Below are 26,574 nucleotides of genomic sequence, written 5' to 3' on the forward strand. Positions count from 1 at the left end.
ACAACTCTTGTGGCCAAATTTCAAAACCTAAATGACAAGATCTGGTTGTAGGCTGTAAGTTAGAGGAGGCAAAGTTTGCCACATTCCTCACCCTGGGAATATCATCGTCATCATCATCATCACTTTCATCATCTGCAATAGGAGGGGGGTGAGGATCGGGGCCTGAGGTGATGAAGTTCTCATAGCTCAGCTCCATTTTATAGTGGCAGGATGTGTCACTGTCATACTCTGCAAGACACCGACAGAAATAATGAGATGCTAATGCATGCAAAGACATCCCATGAAATTGGAGCTACACAGCATTCCATGCTCTCCAGGCAGGGGGTGGGAATGCAATTCCTTTTGACACAGCATAACCAATTGGTGATCCAATCCACCGTAACATCCTATTGTATCCCAAGCCCCAATGAGCTCATTTCTCATTGTAGCTGCATTAATTACGAATAATTTGTGTATTCATACAGAGGAAGACCAAAGAAGATGGTTTTAATTGCCTTGTCTAAAATCAGATAAACATGGCTTTTTGTGCTACTGCCCCACCTAAGCAGGCACTACCTAAGGACCAAGGACTGCAGCCAGGCTGGGTTTAAATCCTATTTCCTTGCTTGGCATTTCTGCTGGGAAAGCTTTAAAAGGAATTAAAGGCACTTTACGTTGCTGAGCCGTGGCGACGGCGGCGATCCTGCAGGGGGGCCCGTGGGTGCCAGGGTCGGAGGCAATGCTGGTGCCAGCATCATTGTCACTGTCAGAGGCCATGGCAAAGGGCAAGGCCTCGAAGTTGGCACTGATCTCCTCGGCCAGGTCGAGGCACAGGTCGGCGGCGTTGCGGTGAGCCTGGCCCTCGGCGTAGGCGAACGGCCGCGAGCCGAAGTTGGCCCGCACCTTGGTGTTCTGCAAAAGGATGCAGGGAAGCTCTCAGATCCTGCTCTGAGCCCTCACTCTGCCTCAGTCAGCAGCTGATCACACCTCCCTGCCACGAGGATGCCCAGCTGGCACTCTCGAAAGATTTAAGCTGCCAAACACACGCTTCGAACTCGCCTGCTTCCCAGCTTCAAGCCGCAGCAGCCTGAGCTGGGGGCTTTGAAGCAATGTCAGTGCTGGCAAGGAATGCTAAGAGAAGGGCTCCTGGCACAGCACAGGGCATCCTGCCAGGCCAGCTGCACACTGCTGTGCTAATGGGCAGGGAAAACCAAAATAATGACACAACACATGCACCTGGGAGGGCTAATGAATACCTCAGCCTACCCAAGAAAGGTAAAAACGATCAATTTGCTTTTCTACAGAGCAGGCTCAGTATTTTATATCATGTTTTTAATATTGCTGGAAGTACACTGAATGACAAATTTCTGTTACAAACTTGCCTTTTTCTGAATGTGGACAACTGGCCACATTCCACCAGACACATCCTCTAGGTAGGGCACAAGTCTCTGCCCACAATATGTAAAATAAACTCTGCCCTTTGCTGGCTGCCCTGGAGGAGGGGGAGTTCCTTCTGTTCTTTCCCATCCAATTCCTGCTACATCACCTGGAGAAAAACACAATCACAAAAAGGATTTGATCAGTTTTCTCATCCAGCATTTCCCTGACATTTAGAGGATTTTCTGATGGAGCAGATAAGGATTTTAGCCATGCTCTCACATACCAGGGGAAAGAGTCACATCCAGTCTGACACTCTTCCACTGCAGCAGGCTGGAGCCATTGTAATGCACTGCTCGCCCATTGCTGAGGGGCAACAAGGACAGAATGAGACAGAGCATCAAGACAGAGCAGGATCACAGCCCACCAAAGCTGTGATACTGAAACTCTCCTTATTTTGGAGATATTCCAGTCCATCGTTTTAGCATTTCAGTTAAAAAGTATGTATTGCCCACTACAGCCTCCTCCCCAGTTTGCTGACAAATGCACTGAGCATGGTTTTTGATGTGCACCTCCAACCTACTTGTGGAAGAGGCAGGTGCCCACTGGGTTTGTCCAAGCTCCATCCCGTTTTTCAGCCTCTGTGGCAAATCCAAAGGAAACTATTGGCCCAGTGTCATCATCTGTATCTCCATAGGAAACCACTTCAATTTCCCAGTAGAACGACGGTGCCTAGAAATAAAAATAATAACACATTTTTAAAAATTATTTACAAAACAGAGGTTGAGGAGGCAATTTTCTTGCTTTTCCTTCTCATGCCCTGTTGGATATTAAATGACAAAGTGCTGTAGAGCTGTGAGGTCTCACCTGCACTGGGACTGGGGAGGTGGCATAGATAAAGGTGCCCCGAGGAAGTCCCCCGCCTGCACTGGGATCAGCCAGGAAGGTCACAGCAGTGAGGTGTGAGGAGAACATGCAGGCTCTCACTGGGGGGAACACCCTGGATGGGCTCCACGTGATTTCTTTGGGCTGCAGATACAACAGAGCAGTTTATCCTACCAATCACAATTCAAGTCACCCACTAAAATACAACCACACAGTTTATGAGGTGCACGTTTAAGACAACTACAACAAATCACATCCCAATGCAAAATTCACAAGAAATTCACATTAAAGGAGATACTTCAAGAAGAATCCTCCCAGTTTGGGCAGCAGCAGAGGGTTCTCTGAGGGCAGAGGGCTCAGCAGTGTCCCTGTGCTCACCTGTCTCCTGTCTGCTTGGAGGGGAGGAGGAGGGGGCCGAGCACAGTCGCGGTACAACATCCGTAACCTCTCACACTGCATCTCCACAACCACGAGCCTCTCCCCTGCAACAACAACCCAAACCAGGCATCAGCTTCCAGCTGCTTCCTTGAGTCCAGCAGCATGATCTTAGTACAGAAATAAATATGGTATTTGCACTTTGAAGAGGTCTGATCAGCCTCGCTTACTTAAACTATGAAATGAAGGGTAAAATACAACGTATGCAAAGTGTTTTCTCATGTTTCATTTATATTTGGTTAGCAAAGATAATGCTGTATTAATTAAGATATAAAGTTCATTTTAGCGAGCAAGTTTATGGCCCAGCAAAGGCAAGAAGGCAAAAAAATTCATGCCTACTGTCAAAAAAATCAATCCTTGCCCTTTTACACCAAAGTCCCTTGGCTCCTACCCTTCACTTCAGCCACTTTTCCTCTGGCATGTTCCTAAAACTTGCCCCTGAACTGAGATTTCCGCTGGGCCCACTGCTGATCCTTAAACAAGGAGAGCTCAAGGACCAGGAATATAAGAAAGCATTGCAAAAACCAGCAAAAAAAAGTGATCAAAAGAAAACATACAAACGATAATGTCAAAGAATAAAGAGTAGGATATGCTGGAAGCAAAGAAGTAGAGAGTGCAGAGGAGAACCAGTCCCAGGACTTGCTTCTTTGATACACAGAATAATCATGTTCTGGGCTAAATTAATGCCTAATGTTTAATGATTTAGGCTGATTATTAGCTGCACTTACATCAGCAACTCTGCAGCTGTGACAAGACACCCTGTCCTGTGCCAGTTCCTAAACTCTGAGTGGCTGGAGGACAAAACACTGAAATGATTTTAAAAGCTGCTCTCTCTCTGACCCGAATATGCCAAGAAGGTGCTGGCTACATACCAGGGCTGCACTCCTGGGCCACCAAATTCAGAACTTCTACAGCAGCTGGGCACTGTTGAATGAATTCTTCACAGAATGAGCTGTCTTCCAACAGCTGAGCCATCACCAGGCATGCTCTGAACAGAAAAATAATACATTTAAAGTGTTACAAAGTGTGTGCTGAATTCAAAGCTGGCTTTACAGTAGTGAATTCAAGGGTGTTTTAAGAGTAGTCTTAACTCTGATTTTAGCTGGACCCTCCCCAAAGGCAGCTTTTTGCTGCTTCATAGATGGATTTATTGAAGTATTTGCTCAGTGTGTTACAGGGATACTCATGAACAACACCCAGACACTAAAAGGGAGCAAGGAGAAATTTTCGCTGCCAACACCCCTAGAGGAAGGGCACAGGAACTCATGCAACTCCTTTGGATGTTGGTGCACAAAGCCAGGACTCACCTGGTTCTTATTTCAGCAAGGAGCCGGACCACTGCCATTACTGGGGTTGAGCCATCTCCTGTTGCAGGAAGTGAGGTGTGAATAGAGAGACTTCCCTCCTGAGGGAGCAACATGGACTGGACTGCCTGTACTACCTTCTCAGTAATGGACAGTTTATGAAGAGGCAATGCCTGATGGTGGGGGGGCACGGTAAAAAGTTAAATTCAAGTAGTTAGTTTCTAAGAAATGAGGGTGTTTTATTACCTGGAGTTAATTCTTAGATGTTACTATCACAAAATCAGCACCAAACACCAATAAAAGAAATAAACCCACCCCAAAACCAAGCTAGAAATTAACCAAAAAAAACCCCCAACCCAGTATGCAATGGAATATATTTAAGCACAAAAGGTGAATATTCATGTTACTTGAATGAGAACTTAAATATATTGTTAATATATGCTTAAAACAACAAGGCAAACTTTACAAATCATTTATAAGCAAAGATGAAACCTTTTTTTTACATGCTGCAGATTAACAATCAGTATGCTGTGACAGAAATAAAGCAAGAATCGAGATTATACTGAATATTGGATATTTAAAACTCCCATACCTCAGATCTTGGAACACAGAGCCTAGATAATGGAATAGTTAAAGTGTCTGATGCCTGGGAGGTCTTTCTAGTGTCTATAGTGGTGGGTGGGAATTTGACCGTAGCTATACCTTCTTGCTCATTAATAGATGCCACAACTCCAATGCTTCCTGCTATTCCTTTGCCTAAAACCTACAACCAAAGAAGGGTTGCATGAGATTGAAGGTGTCACAACCAGGAATCCGTGTTTGACATCACACACCAACTGCACACACAACCACACGGGGGTGTTGCAGCAAACAAGCTCCACACGCTGCTGTTCCACAAGCACATCTTGCTCCCAAGGATCCCAGGGCAGGGAAAACCTCAGGAGAGCAGCAGCTCTCATCTAAGATATCAAATATGAACAGTGCTGAATTACCTGAACTTCAGAACCTATTTTAATTGTCTCCTTAAAGCCACCCAGAGCACACAGGGCAGCCACTGCCTGCCGAGCAATCCTTTGAAGTTTAGCCAGTTTCCTTCCACTGCTACTCCCGTTCTCCAAAATGCTTTCTGCATATTTCCCAAGCTGTGGAATGTACATCAGAGCCCGAGACAGAACCTGAAGACAGAAGCAAAAATACCAGGGAACGACTTCAAAGCACAGTTCCAACAAAAACCAGTGCCCCAAGCCTCCAGCCCACACAGTCTCAGAAGAATTGTTTTTGTTCTTGAAGAGAATTATGTAACTCAGAATATTCCACGTTCTCTGAAGTGTGAGCACCATCAAAGCCATGACCATTCCCTGGTAACTTTTAGGATAAATACAATCTTGGCAAAAGTCTTTGCTGAGGATTTCACCTAAGGAATAGATTAGGTGCTGGGGGTTTCAGAGGAACATAAACCCAACGTGTTTTGTTCCAGCCAACACTTTGTACCCTCAGAGGCCACAGCCACGAGAACAGCCAAGGTAGAATAACCTGCCACAGGCAAGGGAACTCCCTAACAAACAACTTTGTTAATGCCTGAAAAGAATGACAGCAATTATCTAATGATGGGTCAATTTTGAGTATTTGTCCCACCCTGACAGCTGAGAAAGGGCTGGGTCTGTGCAGTTCCACCCTGGTGTGAACTGTTTGTGCACTAAATCAGAAAGGAGCAGCTCAGGCCTTGCTAATCATTAGATTCTCTAACTACTCAACCCCCAGAGAGGAATGTGCCACTCGTGGCTGTGTTTGCTCACTTTTTCAGCAGTTGTTGTCCAGATCTGAGCTGCATTGGACTCTGGGGCCATGAGCAGGCTGTGCAGCAGGGCAATCACCTCTGCTGCCATGCTGTTTGCAACGTGCCCGCTGATGAACGGCCTCACAGGATCCGTCCTGCGCAGGAGACACAGGCAATTGGACCATTCAGTTCAAAACCACAGCAGGAAAAGAAGCTTCAGTTGTCAACAAGGTAACAGCACAAAAAAGCAAGTTTATGAACAGCCAGATTATTTTTTGGGAGAGCTACAAATATTGGTAGAGAGAAAAGCAGAATGCAGACTGAGGGATTTACCTGGCGAGCTCTGAATTCCTCTCCCTGCAAATGGATGTTTGTGCAGTCTTCTTTTTGTCCCCAGTGGACAAGCCACTGCTGGTCTCTGGATTGACAGTCTCTATGGGTGGCCCCACACTCACTATCAGCCCAGATTGTGCCCACTTGGTTGCTTTTCTAAGAGCTGCAGCAGCTTCTTCTGTAATGACTTCACAGCAGCCACTCTGCAAAGGAAATGGCCATGGAAGGCAAATGTCAGACCCACTTGGGTCATTCTGCTCTCTCTGCTCATGTAAAAGTGCTGAGAACACAGCAAAACCTCCTCCTGGGGGTGGATTAGTCATAGGACAAGTTCTGTCTCTTGCTTTTTATTATCTACAGAGAGATCAGGGATCAATTCACCGACTTTAACATTCCATTCTTAGATTAACAGTTCAGTTTCTCTGATCAAAAAGCCACAAATGAGTATTTCTGGTGCAAACACTCAAGAACATGCCTGAAAATAGACATGAAATTTTAGTTCAAGTGTGTGGCTTAAAATTTGCATTATCAATGTGCATTAAACACTTGAGAAAAGAGAATATTAAAGGAGCTTAAACCTGACCTACAACGGTTGCAGGAAGCATCAGCTGAAATTCTTTTTCATCATTTACCCCTGTATGGGATCTGTATTTACAGAGGTGAATGATGAATGAAACAACATTTAACAAAGGGGACTTAACATCAGTAAAACCCAAGAATTCTGACGGGCCACCAATTTTTAGGATGTTGAACAATTCCTTAGTTATTCCTCCTCTTACTTTTGTCATGTCCCGATCCATCTTCACCACCTTCTCCATGTTGGCTCCAGTTCCCAGTCGGAATGGGCGGCCTTCTGAGCTACTGTTGGAGGGGAAACAAAACACAGGAGCTTTGTTCTCACTGCTGGAAAACACAGCTGAGCTACACAGCCCAGTTTCATATATTAGGGGTGGTTTGAAATGATTTGAAGCCACCCTTGCAGCTGAATGCTCAACAGCAAGAGAAATATGAGGCAGTTAAGGATATACCCCATTTACAGAGGGAATTTAATCCTATTGAATGCATTTATTTGCAATGCAATTTAACTTTTTCCCCCTGAAGAAGCCTCATGAAATGGTTTTTATTGATCACAAATGCCGAGGGCTCCGAGTTCACCTTTCACTTGTACCTTTCAGTGTAATTTTTAGATTACAGGTTCAAAATCAACCCATGGAGTGAGGGAAGATGAAACAACACAAAATGCAGGAGGTGACAGCATTGGCTGTTTGACACTCAGTGATCCCAACATCCAGGTGGGTGCTGAGAATACCAAAGAATGTTTAATAGCAAATTAGTGTCCAACTTATGCATTATTAAAGCAGTGCTTTTAAAGCCACTTTGCCTTGACAGTTCTATTTGTTAGTCCTGTCCAGCCTGTCACACCATAAACAAAATCAGTGAGATTCCATCACAAACACAGAATCTAAGGAGCTAATTTTTCATGTGATTGTTTTCAGACAGATGAAGATGCTCCTGTGTTCCTTTGCATTATCTTATTGCTTTGCCAGTAAACACAACACACTGGGCAGACACTTTGCTGTCCCATTTACTCTTCTATCTAGGATGCATTTTTCTGCAGCCGCAGCACTGGAAAAAAGGAGAAGATAAAGTGAATTGGTAAAATTGGTTCTAATTCCAATCCAGTGAGCTGAGATTACCTTAGTAAAGGCTGGAGGACTTCATGGGAGGATTGATCTTCTCGTTTATGGATAAAAATAGAGAGTTTACCATCCACTGCCTCGCTTTCTTCTCCAGGATCTTTATCACCTTTTATGGAGTTTTTAGGGCTGGCTTTTGCCAAGGTAGTATCTGGCTCAGAGGCAGTTGGAGAAAGGACTGTCTGGCAGCCTTGAAGTAGAAAGGAGAAAAGGAAACAAACACAACCATGAATTTTCTTACCCTTGGAACTAATGCTGACACACCTGGGATGTGTCTGAAACATCACTGGGACACCCATTTTGGTCTGAGGACAGGGAAATTAGGAAGCAGATGGAAAGTCACAGGAATATCCTACTTTCAGCACTGACAGATACCTCCCAATAGCTGAGCTTTCTGTCAATACAAAAGCTCCTGGAACAAACAGATTACCCAGAGAAGTTGTGGCTGCCCCATCCCTGGGAGTGGACGGGGCTTGGAGCAACCTGGCATAGGTGGAAAGCATGGAAGGGGATGGGACTGGATGGGCTTTAAGTTGCCTTCCATTCCAAGATTCCATGAAACATGAGTCCCTTGGGCACAACACCAAACAGCTGCTGGTACCTGGCACGACATAATCCGCCAGCTTTGCCAGCAGCAGGGAGGCAATCTTGGAGGCTGGGTCACTGGGATCATCCTGCTCACTGTTCAGAGAGGGCACTGAGTAACTCCAGGGAGGCAATTCCACATTTCCACAGTCCTCAACACTCATGAGAGGCAGCGCAGCACGACACAACTGCAGGATTATAAGGACCAGCTTTGGAGAAGGACGCTGATCCAAGAGGAGGGACAGAAGCTTGGACACACAGGCTGGCTGGCTCAGGATGGCTTTGCCAATGTGACTCCTGAAAGGGAAAAGAATCTTGAAATTAAAACCAAATTAATTTATTATTTACAAGATGTATTAAAAGTAATTTCAGTGTCTGAAAAAATATCTGCAACAGTTCTTCCATAACTTGACAGCACTGATTAAACACAAAGATTAAGGGTCAGTGTTAGAATGGTTTGAAAAAATCCACCAAAGATCCCACATGGGCTTTGATACATAGGAAAAAAATACTCCAGAGCAAAGGCCTCATACCTTGAGAGGTCATTCAGAAGGCTGAGGACATCCTGAAGTGCATCATTCCCTGCAGCCTGGTTGCCACAGCACTCGGTGGCTCTGGCCAGGTGGTTGGTGAGCAGGCTGGAGACCTGCCTGGCCAGCCCGGAGTGAACAGCATCTGTGGAACCCCCTTTGGAAGGGATGGAAGAATACACAGCTGTAATCAACAAAAATCAATGTACACACCACAAAAATAACCCCTGATACATCCATCACTAGCCAACAGCCACGTGTCTGTAAGTTTATGTGCATTATGGGTGAATTCTACCATGAGAGAAATGCCAAATGATCCCTCAGAATCTCTGTGTTCTCTGATTATGTTTACACAGAACCAAGTGGCAAAATGTGAAATTATTTCCATGGGAGCAAAAAAGCCATAACTAAAAAACAATTTAAAAAAATCAACTGAATTTTGTATTCACTTCTTAGGAACCCACAGAGTCCCATGTCATGGTGAATGACTGCCCTATTTTAAACACATTTACACCACTCATCAGGCAGTTCTAACATACACAGCTGGGAGATATTTCCCATGTTCCTACCTTCTTCCTTCTCCCACTCCACGCAGCGGTTGGCCAGCACCTGGAAGGCAGCCCAAGCCATGGTGGCCACCTTCTGTTTCTTGGTCTGTTTTTCATTTGAGCTGGACTCTGTCTGGCTGCTCAGGCTGCAGAGCCGGTCCATGAGCTGGACCAGGCCACTACGCACCAGACACTTCTCCTCACTCCTGCAGGAAAAATCCAGGGTGGAATTAACTTCTCCATCACAAACAGACACAACGGGAATCCAGAACTTGCTGTTAGCTCAGTAATTAGTTCACTTGGCAGAAAGATGGTTCTGCCTCTCCCTTGCCCTCCCCAGATGAAATTGTGAGGGAGTTGAACTGGATGTCCTCAGATGCTCCCCATCATGAAGAAAGGGGGTGTATTTATACTACTTAATGCTTCTCCTTAAGGCAAAGCCTACTAAAGCCAGGTGTGGATGCCCCCTTTCCCTTCCCCAAGCGCTTCCACACCTTGTGTAGGGAATGGTGCACAAGAGGCCAATGCTGTTGGCACAGGCGATGGGGTACCGGGCACACAGGGACACCACTGACGTCATTGTCTCTCCAAAAGCCTCCTGGACCTGCTCCACCATCCCACCACACGTCAGCTCTTCAATCCTGTTGGGAGTTAAAGATTGGGAATTGAAGGCTTCAATTCACAAAGTTCCAAAGGTAGCTTTAAGAAAATAATAATCAGTGCATGTTAAGAATTACTCAAGGGAGACTTAGAAGGAAGGCTGCAGTAACTCATGTTTTCACATGAAACATGTAAACAAGAGAGTTAGAGCTCAGACATCTCACTACAAACAAAATACAAAACATTTATTACATTCAGATGACAGTATCAGCTAAATCTACTACTAATAGCTAATTAACATTTATTTGGAATTAAATCAAGGGAGAAGGATGCCCTCCATACATACCTGGGAACACGTCAGCCCAGTACGAAAGGAAAGTTCATCTACTGATAAATAAAAGCATTTCTTAGAAGTTTCTGCCTTTTTACCCCACAAGAGCCAAAGTATTTGTTGCAACCTTAGCTCTGCCAACTTGCTGCCTCACAGCTACTCACTTCTGGCTTTCCAGCACACAAAGCAATTTACTCCCTTCCACAGAGACCAAACCACCGAATTCTGGAGAAATGCACCCACCTTGGGCCTCCCTGGAGCACCATGGTCACCGGGCCCACCAGGTGGGTCACGCCCCCGACACGCACTGCGGCCGTCAGCAGCTCCCTCATGTGCACCAGGGCCTGCTTCCTGGTGTTCCCACGTCTCCAGCGGGTCTGGGCAGCCAGCAGGAAGCTGCTGCTGGACACCTGCGAGGTTTGGGATGGGATTTTTGTTAGACACAAACAAGGCACCTCCTGGTTTTGTGCAAGTTGGAGTCTGAAATAAGATAACGACGTACGGCTTGGTCGGGGTTTGTGCCGATGAAAGCAAAGAGCTGCCCCAGCAGGACACTGTACGTGGGTTTGTCCCTGCTGTCCTCGATGGCCAGGGACTGGAGCAGGGTGAAGGAGCTGCTCCTGTGGCTGGTGACATGCCGGCGCCTGCGAGGGAACAGGAGTGTTACACCTGGCAGCAGAAGCTGATCCAACCAGCACAAATCCTGCTGTGCTGGCAGGGATAGATTTGATCAAGTTGATCATTGGAACAGCACAGGCACAGAGGTGTAAAGGGAAGGACTCAACCCTGCTGTACCTCTGGCTGGCCCGGGCAAACTCAATGTCCTCGTTGCCAATCATCTCCAGGTCGGATGGGGCGGACATGCTGCGCAGGAACACGGGCTGGCGCACGGCGTGCGAGATCACCTTGGTCTCAGAGGCTGATTTACAGGCTGAAGTATTATAAAATAATAAATAAAAAGGTCATTCCTGGTGCAGGGAATTATTTACAAACTGGCTTTAAAATCACTGCTGGATATTCCAGGGAAAACTGAAACATAGGGTAGGGAAAACCCAATCTAAGCAAGAACGTGCAACTCAGATCTGAGAATTTTCCTGCTTTCAATCCTGTTGGGAGTTAAAGATTTGCAGCTGAAGGCTTCAGTTCACAAACTTCCAAATGCAACTTTAAAATAATAATAATCAGCACATGGTAAGAATCTCTCAAGGGAGATTTAGAAGGAGAACTGCAAGTTGCTGATGTTTTCATATGAAACACGTAAACAAGAGTGTGGAAGTTACAGCTCAATCTCACTACAAACAAAATACAAAAACAGCTCTGAGGATTTTCCTGTTTCAGGTATTTTTCAAATCAGATTTCTTTTGATTTGGTTAAGTATTTTCCCCCAATAAATCAAGAGACTAGAGTTTAAATTCCACCTGTTATTACTCAGATCTCAATTTACCATCATCATGGCAATCAGAAAACAAAGACTCGATTTTCTTTATTATAAAAGAATTAACTTATATTAGGAAAAAAAAGTTTAATTTTGAGCAAAAGAGGGACAAACAAGAAATAAATGGTATCTTTAGGAACTGCTGGTAATGAGAGATGTACCTGGAGTTTCTGCAGGGGTCCCAGATATGCTTCTGGTGATCCCAGACTGTGCTGCAATGGTGACATGCAACAACAGCTCTGCTCTGTTCATCAAGCTCTTCACCAAGGTTTTTGTCTTTGCTAAGGGATGAGAGGTCTTCTGGATCAGGGAATTCACCTCTTGGAAAAACTTCTCCCTGGGATTATGAAAAGGAAGTAAAAGAAGCAAAGTCAATGATGTGTGAATGCTTTCAGAAAGGAAGTGCTACTGTGGAAAAGGTCAGTTAAAGGGGACTTTTGGCATCAATCTGTTCTATGCCAACAATGGAGAAAGCAGAAAACATGGAAGAAATAAACAAGTGATTTGCTAGCAAACACAAGGAGTTGTAGCTATTAATATATTTAGCACAGAAGTTTCTAATCACTTCATCAGATACTTTTGGAACTCTCTGAAATTCCCCTGAAGCTGCCTCTCCTTTGAGGCCTAAATGTTCACTAATACTGACCTTAATGCCAGGACCACATTCTCAAGATCACTTCCATCAAAAGAAACTTCTTTCATTGAACACAGAAGCTCCAGCTCCTTCATCTTGCTCTAAACAAAGGAAAGGAGAAGGATGAACAGGTTTGAGGGAGCAGAGTGAGGCACAAGCACCCACAGCAGCCCCAGTGCTCACCTCGTTGAAGTGATAATCATAAAAAAAGGGGACATTGTTCTCCAGCTTCCCGTGCATGGCATCATCCACCTCATTCTGCCACTTCTGCTCCAGCTCAGCCACACTCTGATAAAGAGACAAAAGTCACACTTGTTGCACTTAAGGTGTAGAAGGGAGTTTAAAAGAAGAAATCTTGAGTACATTTTGGATTTCTGTGCTGCTAAATTACACCTTTATTCTCAAAAAAAGCTTTCTGTTGTTTCAAATCATTTTCTTTTTACCTGCAGCTGTCTCTCCATGGCATTCAGCTTCTTAAAGGTCTCTCCCATAATTTTACAAAGTAAATCATATTCTTCAGCATGTTCCTCCTGGTACTGGAAATTTATCAGGGATTGGAGAGCATCAACTAAATTCAGATGTTTAATCACACAGGAAACCACCATCTCCTCCATGACTTCTGGCTGGATCACTTCCCTAGGGTTCCAGGGAAAGCCAAACTCATTAATCAGGAGTAAGAGACCAACTTGGACAGTTCATATTTATAAATCATCAGATGCTGCATTCACAAACAAGGTTAAAAAAACAGAGGGAAACAAGGACTCCTTACTTTATACTGGGTCTAAATTGAGGCCGAGCACGTCCAGAAATTTCCCTGAGCTTGATCATGATTCCTGGGGGCAGCCTAATCCTGGGCAGATCAAAGTAGTGTCCAACAGGAGGCACGAGCACATCAGAGGGGTATGTGAATTCCCTATCCTCCTCTATAGTGAGAGGCAATGGAGATGGGCTTGGAGTAAGGGCTGGAGATATGACCCCGTTGGCTTCCACCTGCCACTGGCACCTGCAAAAGGAAATAAAAACCAATTAAAAGGATTTTTATTTCTCCCCTCATTGAGAAAGACACTTCAGTCAATGACACATTACAAAGACTAAGTATTAATAAATGAAGTGTGGCTTGTACCAAGCATAACCCAACCCTCATTTTACTCTAAAAACCCCTCTGTTTTGGAGAACATTCCCTCAGTTTTAGGCGACACAAACTGCTGAACAAACTACAGGAAAACTGATCCAAACATCGCTGTAAAGCACAAGACTTGAGCCCAACTATACAAGTCACCTCCCCTCAGAAAAAAACCACTCAGATCAAAATTGATTATTTTTACCTTTGTAAGAGTTTAGATCTTAAGAGCTCTTGACAGGTTTCTTCATCTTTGGTAATTTCTGGCCCGTTGTACAAGATCCTCAGCATGGAACAGGCCAGCACAGAGAGGCCCAGGGCCAGGTCAACCAGGAATGGCAAACCTCCTGACACATCTTCTGAGGATTCCTGCAGAAGGAACAGGGAGAAGTTCAACCAAGTAATCCACCAGGAAGGCCTTTCCCGTATATTCAAGATAGGAGATTTTATATATAATCTTTTATATGTAAGGTATAGCTCGAAATCAATCTTAACCTTCACACAGGAATTGCTCAACAATTAATAGCAAGTTGTAAGAACAACTCAAGGCAAGAAATAAGGGATTTAAACATTATTTTCCTGAACCAAGAAGGAACAGGTGAAGTTCTTTTTGGTTCAGTCACCCTAGTCCTAACTTGTAGTGGGATTCAAGATCCCCTGTGTTTGATCCCAGCATCCCTCCCCTCTCTTCTTCATGGGCTGGAATCGTTATTTCCTCAGGACATCTCTGATTTTCAGGTTGTTACAAAGAAATCCTGACCTACAAGCAGCAAGGGATGCTGAACTGGCTTCAGGAGGTAGATAAGACATGTTTGATACCAGCTATTATCTCCATGAATCCCTAAGCCTCATCTCAAACTCAGGCTCTTTTCATTGCCAACACATGATCTGTCTCACTGCCCAAACCAGTCGCTGCTGGTTTCCATTTCAAACTGCCAAGCTGGAAGCACATTTCTATCAATCTGGGATTTGTGGCAGGCAGGGGACAGTGGAAGCTGAAGCTCTCCCCCTGGAATTCTCCCCCTGGAATACCTGTGCTCGGACAGTGCAGGCAAAGCCCCACATGGCTTTGTCCGGAGTGTTGTGCTCCCGACCACTCCGCATTTCGAAGGAGAACGTGACTGTGTCTCCTTCCACCTTCAAATATCCACGGCAGGAAGGGGGGGGGGAAAGAAAAGAAAATATATTTAATAATTGAGGCAAACAAACAGGCTTTTCACACAAGTGGTTATTTTATAGGTTAATGCTTTTAATGACAGGTTTCTGGGTGTTGTTTTTATCTCAAATGAGATACTCTGATTTAAGATCTTTCCCTTTTTGTAAAGGTGTCTTTTAGTGGACAACTTAATTTTGCTGCTGGCTGACTACAGTAAAACAGAAAGAACCACGATAGCTGTAAAATCAAAAGCAGAAATTATCAGTATGTTACTTAGCCTTGATTTTCACTGTTTGGCTGCAAGAAACCAGGCAATAATTAACAATTCTCTTCCTGAATGAAGACAAACAAGTTCTTCAATTAGAAGAATGACAACAAATTAATCAAGGAGCTTGCTAAAAGAACAGTATCAAAATCCATGTGTGAAAAATAAACCAAATTCCATTAATTGTGAACAATGGAGTTCTCGTCTGAAATTGCTTTCCAGTTTATTACCTCTTGATTTCTTTTTTACAACGTGTTTTTGTTATGTAAACAAGCCCAGTTTTAGTGTGGGACAACGTAGCAGCACAAATAAATATTAAACAAAAATAAAATCACACTGCAGAGAGTGTGAGGGGACACATTACCAAAGGATTGAAATGCTGAGGTTTCAAGAAGTTTAAGGGATTCTTCTGTCTTAGTTTTACTACCAATGAAATTTTAAAACCCAACAGAAAGAGCTGGAAGTTGTTTGTTACATTTACTACTTGATATATTTGGGGGTTACTATCAAAAAAAATTGACTTTAAGAGAATCTGCACAGACTGTGCAAGAACTTCTCCTAGGAGGGTGTACTTAGGAGAAGAGCAGTGCCATTAAGAGACTCCAGGACTCAAACATCTCCATCAGGAAACTCCAGTAAGACACAAAACAAACTCCAAGGGAAGCATCACACGGGACACAGAGCCGAGTTTAAAGATATCCCCCAAGGACACAACAGCTCACTGAGCAGATCTCATCATGGATAACTGTACATTTAAAAGCTTGAATGCATAGCTGTGAGGGTAAAATGGGCTGGGCATGGTTTCCAAAGGGAATTTTCTATGGGAAATAGGGGTGGATGGTAATACTGTACCTTCACTAAGTCCTTGGGCCACCCCGTTCCTAAGACACTACGGCTGCCATATCCCAGTGTATTGCCTCCATACTCAGCAACCTTCCTACTGTTTGTGCTAGGACCAGCATAGATCACCAACTTCAAAACATAAAATACACTGTTAGACTGTAAGAGAAAAACAAGAAAACCTAATAATAATAATAATACTTAGCACTTCCACCGCGCTTTCGACTCTCGAAGCGCTCCATGCACATGAACCAATCCTCACAGGCTCTGTGAGGGCAGCAGGGTTAAGTATTATTATCCCCATTTTACAGATGGGGAAACTGAGGCACACAGGGACTCGAGGGGCTCAGCCCCTGCTCACACAGCAGGGCTGGGAGCAGAGAGCAGGAGAAATCCTGACTGCCAGCCCTGAGCCATAGAACAAACTCCTTCCCTATCAGTGAGGGGCTGATCCTGCTCCCAGCAAAGCCAAAGGTTTGTCAGTGATTTTGGTGGGAACATGAGGAGCCTGGGGGAGTTTAATCAGTAATGGGTGACATTAATATTGAAGATACTCCCATTAGTTATTTATGAGCATCCCAGAGCTTGCTCTATGCCAAAGAATAAACAGCAGCACTTAGCAAGCATCTCTCTGATAATACAAAGTAGATAAGTGCTATTGGTTGTTTTCCTAAAATTAAAGTACTTGTTCCTATTAATCCAGGTAAACAAGCTATTTATCATCAGGGAAAAAGGAACCTCTCCAGCTCTGCCCAGTTTAAACCAGCTGTGCTGATCAAAGGAGGCAGCTGGATTAAAATTCGGGAAATAAGGAAAACTGAACATGAGTAAAAATGTCCAACTTGGACTGTCTGAGCCAGCCTGAAGTTATTCAAAAAAAAAACCAGAATTGATAGCATTTCTGAGGGGGAAAAACCAACCCAAACCACCCCTGAGCCCCCAGCCCCTGAAGCCTCCCACACTTCTCCCATGGCAGAACTCCCACTACTTTTTTTGAGGGAATTCCCTCACTGCAGAGGTGCTGAGCTGGCTGGCCCTTGCTTACCTTGTCATAATCATACTGGGAGGAGCATCTGTTGTCAAATCTAAGATACAAACAGCGGGCTCCTGGAATGTGGACAGTTTCCTTAAATTTATAGTTATCCCTGACAGGATGGACTGTCTCCACAGTCTTCCCAGCAGCCCAGGGAGCAGGGATCTTCAAACCAGTCAGGAATCCTGGCTCTTCCTTCTCTTCCAGCATCCTGAAATTAAGAGGGAGAAATTGGGCCTAAAATACAGCACACAGATTTCTATCAATTAGACATTAAGACATAAAGTACTTAAAATCACTTCTCAGTACTGATACAGGGACACAAGGAACTGACTCCTGGTTTTAGGCATGACTGGATTGAGGGAATTCATATATTCCATACATTATTATTATTATAATATAATCATATATACCATTATTCATACATTATACATATTCTTATTCACAAAAATCACATCATCACAAATTCTTTAATAAGCATTTTCATTTGATTTTAGCTGTTTGTTTCTGTTTCTAAGCAGGAGCTGGAAAACTTTGAGCTGAGACACAGCATTTAAATGCAGGAGTTAAAAATGTTATTTCTGTCTGTAAATTAAACCATTTAATGGCTTTGCAATGGTTTTAATTCTGTATCTCATGCTGCCAGAGCAATTTACATTTTCTCTTGATGGTCCTCCTTAGCCTAATTTATTGTGAGAGGAACATTTAGAATTAATTCCTAATGCTTGAGGTGAGGGAAAAAACCAAAACAAACCATATTCTGTGTAAACAACCTGAAGATATTAATAGTTTAATTCTATATACAGAACAAAATTTGGAACTAATTGCCTTTTGCAAAAGCTTATATAAAACTGAGACAGCCTTAGAAATCATTCCAGCATACCTTTAAAAGTTAATTCAAATAAAAACTGCTGCTTTATCCCACAGCAATGGTCAGATGGACATTACAGTTCAGTTTATCCCATGAAAAGACCCAAATGTAAAGAAAATCACCTCTCATCAGGTAACTGCTTCCCTTTCTGCTCTGGAGCACAACTGGGGGAACTGTTCAGTTCTGAGAAAACTGGAGACTGGGTTTTAAGCAGCAGCGCAGTCTGTGGCCCAAAATACACAGTGTTAGGGACATGCAAACTGGAAAGCATTTTAAGAGCTCATTATTGAAATAATTAACGATCCTACTGCTGCTATTGACAATAAATCATTACTGAGCAGCTCCTGGAGCAGTCAAATTTAACATTCAGCATCAGCAGCTTTGGCAGCTGCTGAGAAACTCTGAACTCTGATGTGTGGATGAGCTTCTGCAGGAAGCTGAGCAGCATTTTGGAGGCTGCAGGCCCCAGGTTTGGCCCTGGGCAGCCCAGGGGTGGCACAGAGCCCGTACCTGGCTGGTGTAAAGGACCAGCTGCACCAGCTGAGGCATCAGGGCATCAGCCATGGTCAGGGTCTGCAGGTTTGGGTGCATCAGGGATGTCAGCAGCACAGGCAGCAGGTGGCCAAGCATGGTGGCCTTTGTGATCTGCTCCAGGCCTTTTAACCTGTAAGGAGAGCCAAAGTTACACAGAACAACTCTTCATACTGCAGCACTTCTGCTTTTAGTCACTTCTAAAACTATCCAAAAAACTGGCTTTAAGAGAATCTGCACAGACTGTGCAAGAACTTCTCCTAGGAGGGTGTACTTAGGAGAAGAGCAGTGCCATCAGAGACTCCAGGACTGTTTTATCTTGTAGCAGCAATTCAAAATTCAGCATAGAATGTTTGTATTCTATTAACAAAATCCCCAAAACAATCTTGAAACCACTACAATTTCTCCCAAATGTCAGTGACCTTGAATTGCTGACAATTCTCACTGAACAATCAGAGAGCAGAGACAGTAAATCAACAGTTTAATAATTACTTAGAGAAGGATAAGCTCCCCTGGGCACAGGATGAAAGTCCCCATCAAACACAAACGCACCAGTGTGGATATCAGCTCCCAGCACATGGAGCTCAAAGGACTTGAAAAGAATCTGCAGCTACAAAAATATACTAGAACATGAACTCATCTGAAAATATCACCCAGGAATTGTGTGCTGTCAATAAACACAACTAATCTTGCAGGCACAGAGAAGCAGAAAGTGCAACCTGAAGCACAGCTGGGACTGGGAGCTGTTTGTTTGAGGAGAGAAAAGTTCACAGCTCTTGTTTCCATCCCATTCCCAAGGTGTATTTTTAAGAGGAGGAGAGACAGGGAAGGGCAGGTGATGGAATATGTGGGATATCAAACCAACATCCAAGGCTTGTCATGGATAAACATCTAGTCCAGCTACTAGGGATGTAATAATCAGGAATTGAAAAATAAACAGATTGTTCTACCTTACAGGAGTATTCCCAGCTAATTACAGTTTGTTTCCAGGTATCCTACTCATAAATAGCATTTCACTGACTAAAGCCTTCCCAATTTGAGGTTCCTATAGAAATATCAACCTACAGATGATCAGGACTGACATGGAGAGTGATTCTAAATTCTCCACCAGCTGAGTGCTAAACAACTGCTACAGGAAGAAACAGTTCCTATGCATTCAGAGCTCAAAAATAAAGTGATAAAGACTAATTAATGCTAACAATGCTTGTACAATAAGCCACAAAGAGCAACAGTTCCCTGTTACCAAATTAGGATCCTCCCACTTGTCTTACCTTTGCTCCCTGTCAGAAATGTCACTGTTAATTAGTGCTGTAGTAACTTGTTGCAGCATTTCTAAGACTTCATCACATCCTGTCAGAATTTGTGTGGCAAGAGACAAAATGCTGGTCTTGAGTTCCTAAGTAAAAAAAAAGAGTTACAGGATACTTAAATTCTTAGAGAATCCCCCCAAAAAGGACGACAGAACAAAAAGATGGATTTCCAAATGAAAAGAATGATAATGTGACCTGGCAGGCCTGCAGCAGGAGATTCATCCAAGACTTAAATTTGATTAATGTTAAGCCCCAAAGTGCTGGGAGAAACTAGGTGCATGTTTTACAGGATGCACATCCAGTTTCTAGAGGGAAGGAAGCCCCAAGTCCAGCACAGGAGAGAGCTGAGAGCCAGCCAAGGTACAGGACTGGTGACACAATGTCCTAGCAGGGATGAGGAGCACTGCAGAGAGAGAAACTGAACAATGAACACGGGGTGAATAAGTGAGACAAGAAAAATACTCCAATATTTAGCATTTACTCAATAAGCCTGAACAAATCACTTCCAACTGCAGCAGCTCACAAGCACACACAGCCTCAAAGAGCAGCAGAGAAAACCAGCTTAGCAAAATACCAGAAATTCAGAAATCAATTCCATTAGAGAAGAATTATTACCAGAACTACTATGACCAGACAACCTGCACTGCAGGGCAAACCTGGCTTCTGGGAGCTGGCTGAAGCAGTGTGAAATGCAGCATTTTAATAAACTTATACCAACCAAAGCCTGTCCTCAAACTTTGTCTTCTAAAAGCTTCCTTGCCACAAACTTTATCCTCTCTATTTCAGACAACTGATGGAGGCTGTTTGTTAAAATTGCAGTGAAGCAGCAGCCAGGTAAGGCAAATGAGAAACCACTTTTCTATTTATTTAAAAATATTTTTTCAAGGACCACCTGAGTGATTTGGAGAAGAAAAAGTGTCTGGGGTAGTGTGTCCAGGAAAGGAAATTCCCATGCCAGGAATCCTACTAGCACTTATTAGCTGAAATATATTTAAAATCTCATTATATATATATATTTAGGAAGGAAAGCATCTGCTCTCATTGATAATAGGGAAAGCAGGCTGGAATCCTGAACACAAAATAACTGCAGATTTTACTCTGGACAGTTTTTCCCAGTTCTCCAGCTATTTAACTCTATCCAAAGGAAAAGAACCAGCAGCAAACAGCAAATGCACTGCAGGAACAAGGTGTCACAGGCACACTGACTGGAGAGAGCCATACTAGAATAAAACTTGGTGTTTACCTGTACCTTCAATGTCTCTCCCTGCAAGGAGCTGTCACTGTCATCATTGTCATCAGGTTTAATCAAAATAGTGTTACTGAGGAGGTGGTTCTGCACAGCCATCAGGTACCGCAAGCACGAGGACGCAGCCTTGAACACAAATAAGTAAAACTTTGCATTATCCAAACCCTTGAGTCAGGCAAGCCTCAGACTTGGAAGTTGGAAAGAGGTAAAAAAGGTTGAGGAAGAAGAAAAGCAAGAGCAAAGAAATAACTTTACACATTTAAGTAAAGAAACCGGTTGCAAAACGCTGAATTTTGTGAAGTAACTCACAAAAATATAAAGAGGCAGCAAAACTTTTTTCAGGTTTGGAACATTATAGGAATATTCAGGAACTCTAAGAATTAATTAACTATTAAAAGATCATGCCACCAGAGGGATAAATGTAATTCACACTCCTGAAGGTGATGGTTCCATGCCACTCCTCCTTTCCCACCCTCCTGCAGCACAGGCCAGGACTTCCCGTCCCTCCCAGTGTTTTTATGGAAGCTCAACCTGCCTTTCTCAGGGAGCTGATCCTGCTGAAAATACCTGCCCATACTTTTACCATCAAATGTCAGCTTTCACTCATTTCTGTCTGTCCCTGATAATTCCTTCAGCCTGTAGGAACCATAACACACAAGTGCATGTTTGATTTTTTAATCTGCTGCAATGCTTTGAATACTGAGAGTCACAAAGTCCCCTTAAAATGAACAGGAACCAGAGCAACTGGAAAATAAATCCACGTATAAACCTGTTCCAGCATTACTGAATGATTTACTTTGCTGTGAGAAATTATTCTTTTCTTCCCTGCACAGCACAAACAAAAGACATTCTTCTCCTGGATTTAAGACACAACTATGAAAGTTTCACCTCCATGTACTCAGTGAAGAGGATGGGATTCAAGGAGGAAAAGAAGCCAAAGGCAGAGCTACTTCTATCAAAACACATTTTACTTACAGGCACAGTTGAAAGAAGCCTTTGAAAGTCATCTTTAGATACAGTTTGGCACTTGGTGATTAAGACACAAGATTCTCGGACAACAATCTTGAGGATGTAGTGCAAGAGCTCATCATTGAGTCTTCAAGAGAGGCAAGAAAGGTGGAAAATGTTAATCATTAATTAAATCTGCATTTTGTACAGCTCAGCTCACTCTGCAAGCTGGATCCCTGATTATGGGAAACCCAAATTCAGACACAAAAACCCCCCAAGCCTGAAATGTTTAACAAATGTAACAGATTTCCAGGGGTTTGCTGCACTGTGCTGATGTAAATCTGTGATTTCTTATGGCTCTTCTAAAAGACTCCTCCCAACTTGAACAGGTACTTGAGACTGGCAGTTTTACTGCTGGAAAGTCACCTATGACATGCAGAGAAATGCCATAAAATCCTATTCATGAAATTATCATTCACATTTATCATGAACACAGCAAGGAACAAGGAATCCCAAACCCAGTCTGGGTACAGAAGCCTCCAAAATTTGCTTTAAAACATCAAATCTCTCCCTCATCCTAACGAAATCTCCCCTTCCCGCAGACACAAACAACATCACAGCAGGAACATAATGAGCCATTCCAGCAGAAGTTCCTGCAAGTTCACCTCAAGCAAATAACAGAAAAATACTCTATAAATGGGGAGGCTTTTTACCTATAATGATCATCATCTTCACTTCCAAATCTGTTGTTCTGCAGCTGCTCAGCTAAATTAGTCAGGATAACATCCCGGAGCTGGGAGAGGCCGCTGTTCCTCTCTCCTAAAAAGGAAATAAAAAACTTTTGCAAAGCAGAATTTAACAGAATAGATTTCATTTCCCCTGATACCTTGTTTAACACAGACTAGAGCTCAGGAATGGCTGCATTCCCAAGGTAAGCAGAGCTGCTGGGAGCACTTTCCCTGCCCATGGCACTGGTGGAAATTCCCAACACGGTCCTGTGAAGTGACAAATTACTGAGCATCAGCTGCTTCCAAGCCCAGATTCCCATTTCCTGGTGAACTCAAGGACATTATTCCCCCTTCACTGAGGTCTAACGTTTCCTCTGATTCCTGGGTACTTGCAAATATTCCTTTTCTCCACCTGACCTACCCTTGGCCATGCAGCCACTCAGAAGCTGAAGCATTCCACAATTTCCTAGAAAAGCAGATTTAAAATGGATTTAAAGCAGAGTAGTGCCCAATACCCCAAACTGTTCTCCCTCTAAGCTAGAGATGTATTTGATTTTTGTTCTCAGTTAGAAAAACCCCACTCTCACCTGGCATCAGACATTCTCACCTTCAGTTAAGACCAATTTCAATAAATTATTGATTTCTGCTTCTCCAGGATACAGGATATTTAAACCAGAGCTAAGGAAAAAATAAAGCCATGCATTATTTGATGGATTTAGAAGTGAGCAGAACCATTTCAATGGACATGTGACAAATGGCACCACAGATTCAGCATCTGATGGAACATTTACAATGTCTCTGTAAAGGCTTAGAAGAGCATCCTCCAGATTTTAACATCAATATTAGGAAATATGCAACTGTTTTCTCCAGGAATCTCTTGTAATCAACTCTATTTTATTGTTTAGGTCCCAAAGCTTCTCCAAGAGCTATTTGCTTCCCTCTGGAAAACTCCCCATTAATCACTTCCACACAGGGCAGCACAATCAGTTAAGAAACAGAGGTGTCAGGAAAAATGATAATGGCTCAGAGAAAAACTCCAAAAACTCTGGTGATGGGGTAAGAGCTGAGGCTTCTCTGTGACCAGAACAATGGAAAATACAAATACAATAATCAATAAATCAGTCACTAATGCTACAGTTTTGTACTTCCTGAAGACTGGCTGTACAGAGGTGTTAGTTTAAGGTACAGAGGAGCTCCTGGAAGGAGCATTTCAGGAACACCCCAGCTCTGCAGAAACATTCCAGGTGGAGATTGCTCCCCTCTAACTTCTGATGAACTCTGTCCTTTCTATGTGAATTTCCCCATCAAGATCACAATCACTTCAAAGGAGCACTTCATGCCTGTCTGAAGCACTGAAATCATTATGCAACTTTGCCATTTCCTTTCCCATTTCTTTTTCAGTAACACTCTCACAGAAAACTGGGATGTTTTTCAGCTTCACACTGAGAGCACAGATTCTTGCAGCTTCCTTCCCTCTAGCTCATGCTGATCCACGCTGATAGAAACCTCAGGAAAACTTATCACACATTGCCAGCTACCTTTGAGGGTTCCATTGGCATCAGAATCCCCCAAGGAGAAAACAAGAGGAAGGAAACATCACCCAATCCCCACCTTGAAGCTGTTTAACAAGTCACTGGAATACCTAGGGTTAATAAACAAGGTGTCCTTGCAGGTGACAGGAGACACTTTTCCGTGTCAGAAAGCAGGTCCCTGAAAAAGCCAGGTAATCCTCCTGAACTCTTCACTCAGAGTTGCCCAGAGCCACGGAAATTTGGAGTGCTGTGATTCACACCAAGAAAATGCAGGTTGATCTTCAAAAGATTTTGGTCTCAATCTCTGGAGCACTTCCCACTGGAACAGGTTCTATTTGTCCTTGGCATGCAGGAGCCAGCATTCCTTGGCCCTGAGGTTTCCATTATCTCCTTTTCAGGAGATACCACCACACTTCTTTTTTTCTCTGGGCATTCAGTCTCAGAGCATTCCTCAAGTATTATTAATCCCTCCAGTATTATTAATTCTGCTTCTCCTGATGTTCCTTCTGTTCAGGAGAACTCCAGTGTTGTCACTTTAAGAGCTGTCAACACCAGCTTTGGCTTTTTCTCAACACCGCAGCAGCTAAATAAGGAACTCATTCAAGAAAACTTTGCTTGAATTTAGCAACTATTTTATAATAAACATTAAAAAAAAAAATCCATAAGAAAGCCAAGAAAAAAGCAACAAATTAAAAGTATGGAAAGTAATTACTACCTGTAATTTCATCAAGACCAACACACTGTATTTCTCTTCTCCCACAGACAAACTGTAACAATTTTATCCTGACTTCAGATCCATCACACTAAATTTTCTCATATTAATTTAAAATTAAACTGAGTACAATTTCAATGTTCACCAGTCACTACATTTCAAACAAACTAAAATCTAAAGTTGAACTTGATAGAACAGATACTCACCTAATAGCCAGACAAACTTCCTTCTGGATTTCAGAGCAGATCTGATCCCTTGGGGCCATCAGTAACTGCCACAGTAACAGGCCAGACCTTCTGACAATATCTCTGTTCCTTTCAGTTTGGGGGCTGAAGAAAAATTTAAAAACCACCTAAGAAAAATTAAACACAACAATATTAGTATTAAAAATATAAACATTACTTACATTAACTTATTTTCTGCGGACAGTTTCTCGAACCATTTGTGTGGGCCTAGAAATCTGAGAGTCAGAATATGATTTCGAATCAAAAATGAGGGAAAAAATAGAAAGAAAAAAGGAAATAAACTCTCTGGGTTTTATTTTAATCTGTAAAGATAGAGATTAAATTTAAATTAGGGCTCTTAAATGAGTATGCAAAATATTGCAAAGCCACTGCTAAATCAACCTCTATTACATGGATTCCAGTGGAGAAAAAAAAAATTGAATAAAAATGAAACCAGTGGCTGCCTGTACTCCAAAGCAAGTTTTTAATTTTTCCATGTGAATTTTGAAGTGCATTTAAGGTTCTGTACCTGGAAGACAACGAGGATGCAGCGGATGATGCAGGTGTCTCCATTGACCATGGCCTTCTCCATAATGTCACAGATGCTGCTCAAGTGATGAGCTTCAATGGGATGCTGCTTGCCCAAAAAATTGCTGATGGGGAGGTTGTTGCTGGCTGCCAGGAGGTTGAGTTGGTGGATGCACATGGCACCAACATGGTGCAGTAACTGGTTAATGACCTCGTTTGTGGTTGTTGCATCCCCTGGAAGGAGAGGAGTTCAAACGCTGTCTATAAACACAGACTGACTGCATCATCAGCCTTTGCTTCTAAAATGCAATAAATCAACTTCAGGGCACAAAAGGATTACCCAAAACACCTTTTTAATGCGCTGAAGGCAACAAGAATCTGTGATCTTCCACACATCTTATTCTGTGCTTTTCCCGCTCTTAAATCAAAGCTAAACCACGACCAATATTTACAACTCTTTTCAGCAATGAACTCAGCTTTTAACAGAAAGGCAGTTTCTGTTTATGCTCTGAATCTCCTCTGTTTCACTTCCCCTTTGTACAAAGTGCTGACTTGTGGGTTCCCTCACCTTTGGGCTCTGCGATGACGTGACTCACTCCCAGCCTCTGGCACACGCAGTGGAATGCCTGGTTCCCAGGATTGCACCACTGATCAATATAATCATTGGAGCATGTCCAGATCATGTTATTCATTGTATCATAACAGGCACCTAAGAGAAGGAAAATATTTCGCACGTCAATTTGGTAGAAAACCAGACTGAAGCATCTTTATAGGCGATGTAAATCCAAATTATTTGCTTTAGAAGTTTATAAAATTTCACCACAGATATGCAACCCCACCCACTGCAGAGTTGCTGACTGCAAATTCAAACCCAGATGGATTCTCTGGGATCTGAGGGGCTGCAATATTCCTTACCAAGCCCTGGCACCAGAGCCCCCCGTCCGAGCGAGCTGCCCGCAGCATCGATGAGATCTGCCCTGCTGGTGAACTGCCCGTCCGAGATGTTGAACACCAGGCTGGAGGCAAGAACTACACAGAAACACAGCTCCAATCAATTCCTGAGAAGTTTATTGCATTTCA

The 26,574-nt window shown here is 43.2% G+C and overlaps 1 protein-coding gene across 4 annotated transcripts in view; it reads right to left on the bottom strand.

Annotated features, from left to right (window-relative positions):
• The window catches only part of HECTD4 (HECT domain E3 ubiquitin protein ligase 4), a 67,030-nt gene that overhangs the window by 21,044 nt on the left and 19,412 nt on the right, over window positions 1-26,574 (bottom strand). Inside the window, exons 10-51 of one of the 4 annotated variants that reach the window (XM_069031302.1) lie at window positions 26,410-26,523; window positions 26,063-26,203; window positions 25,496-25,728; window positions 24,949-25,094; window positions 23,106-23,176; window positions 22,484-22,589; window positions 21,798-21,918; window positions 20,826-20,948; window positions 19,538-19,662; window positions 18,246-18,399; window positions 17,858-17,958; window positions 16,877-17,075; window positions 15,844-15,963; window positions 14,603-14,707; window positions 13,776-13,939; window positions 13,220-13,453; window positions 12,894-13,086; window positions 12,634-12,738; window positions 12,463-12,551; window positions 11,978-12,153; window positions 11,177-11,312; window positions 10,884-11,025; window positions 10,625-10,791; window positions 9,945-10,091; window positions 9,472-9,656; window positions 8,906-9,059; window positions 8,389-8,669; window positions 7,788-7,977; window positions 6,870-6,951; window positions 6,091-6,293; window positions 5,777-5,912; window positions 4,973-5,155; window positions 4,573-4,743; window positions 3,984-4,153; window positions 3,549-3,664; window positions 2,620-2,723; window positions 2,224-2,385; window positions 1,940-2,088; window positions 1,643-1,722; window positions 1,362-1,525; window positions 654-891; window positions 92-228 (exon numbers count right to left, since the gene is read on the bottom strand). In XM_069031302.1, the coding sequence (XP_068887403.1) occupies window positions 92-228; window positions 654-891; window positions 1,362-1,525; window positions 1,643-1,722; window positions 1,940-2,088; window positions 2,224-2,385; window positions 2,620-2,723; window positions 3,549-3,664; window positions 3,984-4,153; window positions 4,573-4,743; window positions 4,973-5,155; window positions 5,777-5,912; window positions 6,091-6,293; window positions 6,870-6,951; window positions 7,788-7,977; window positions 8,389-8,669; window positions 8,906-9,059; window positions 9,472-9,656; window positions 9,945-10,091; window positions 10,625-10,791; window positions 10,884-11,025; window positions 11,177-11,312; window positions 11,978-12,153; window positions 12,463-12,551; window positions 12,634-12,738; window positions 12,894-13,086; window positions 13,220-13,453; window positions 13,776-13,939; window positions 14,603-14,707; window positions 15,844-15,963; window positions 16,877-17,075; window positions 17,858-17,958; window positions 18,246-18,399; window positions 19,538-19,662; window positions 20,826-20,948; window positions 21,798-21,918; window positions 22,484-22,589; window positions 23,106-23,176; window positions 24,949-25,094; window positions 25,496-25,728; window positions 26,063-26,203; window positions 26,410-26,523 (6,317 nt within the window). Of the gene's footprint in view, window positions 1-91; window positions 229-653; window positions 892-1,361; window positions 1,526-1,642; window positions 1,723-1,939; window positions 2,089-2,223; window positions 2,386-2,619; window positions 2,724-3,548; window positions 3,665-3,983; window positions 4,154-4,572; window positions 4,744-4,972; window positions 5,156-5,776; window positions 5,913-6,090; window positions 6,294-6,869; window positions 6,952-7,787; window positions 7,978-8,388; window positions 8,670-8,905; window positions 9,060-9,471; window positions 9,657-9,944; window positions 10,092-10,624; window positions 10,792-10,883; window positions 11,026-11,176; window positions 11,313-11,977; window positions 12,154-12,462; window positions 12,552-12,633; window positions 12,739-12,893; window positions 13,087-13,219; window positions 13,454-13,775; window positions 13,940-14,602; window positions 14,708-15,843; window positions 15,991-16,876; window positions 17,076-17,857; window positions 17,959-18,245; window positions 18,400-19,537; window positions 19,663-20,819; window positions 20,949-21,797; window positions 21,919-22,483; window positions 22,590-23,105; window positions 23,177-24,948; window positions 25,095-25,495; window positions 25,729-26,062; window positions 26,204-26,409; window positions 26,524-26,574 lie in introns of all 4 variants that reach the window. The other 3 variants (XM_069031299.1, XM_069031300.1, XM_069031298.1) reach the window with 3 other exon arrangements.

This window comes from Aphelocoma coerulescens, chromosome 15 (genome assembly GCF_041296385.1).
Source record: "Aphelocoma coerulescens isolate FSJ_1873_10779 chromosome 15, UR_Acoe_1.0, whole genome shotgun sequence".
In the NCBI taxonomy this organism is placed as follows: Eukaryota; Metazoa; Chordata; class Aves; order Passeriformes; family Corvidae; genus Aphelocoma; species Aphelocoma coerulescens.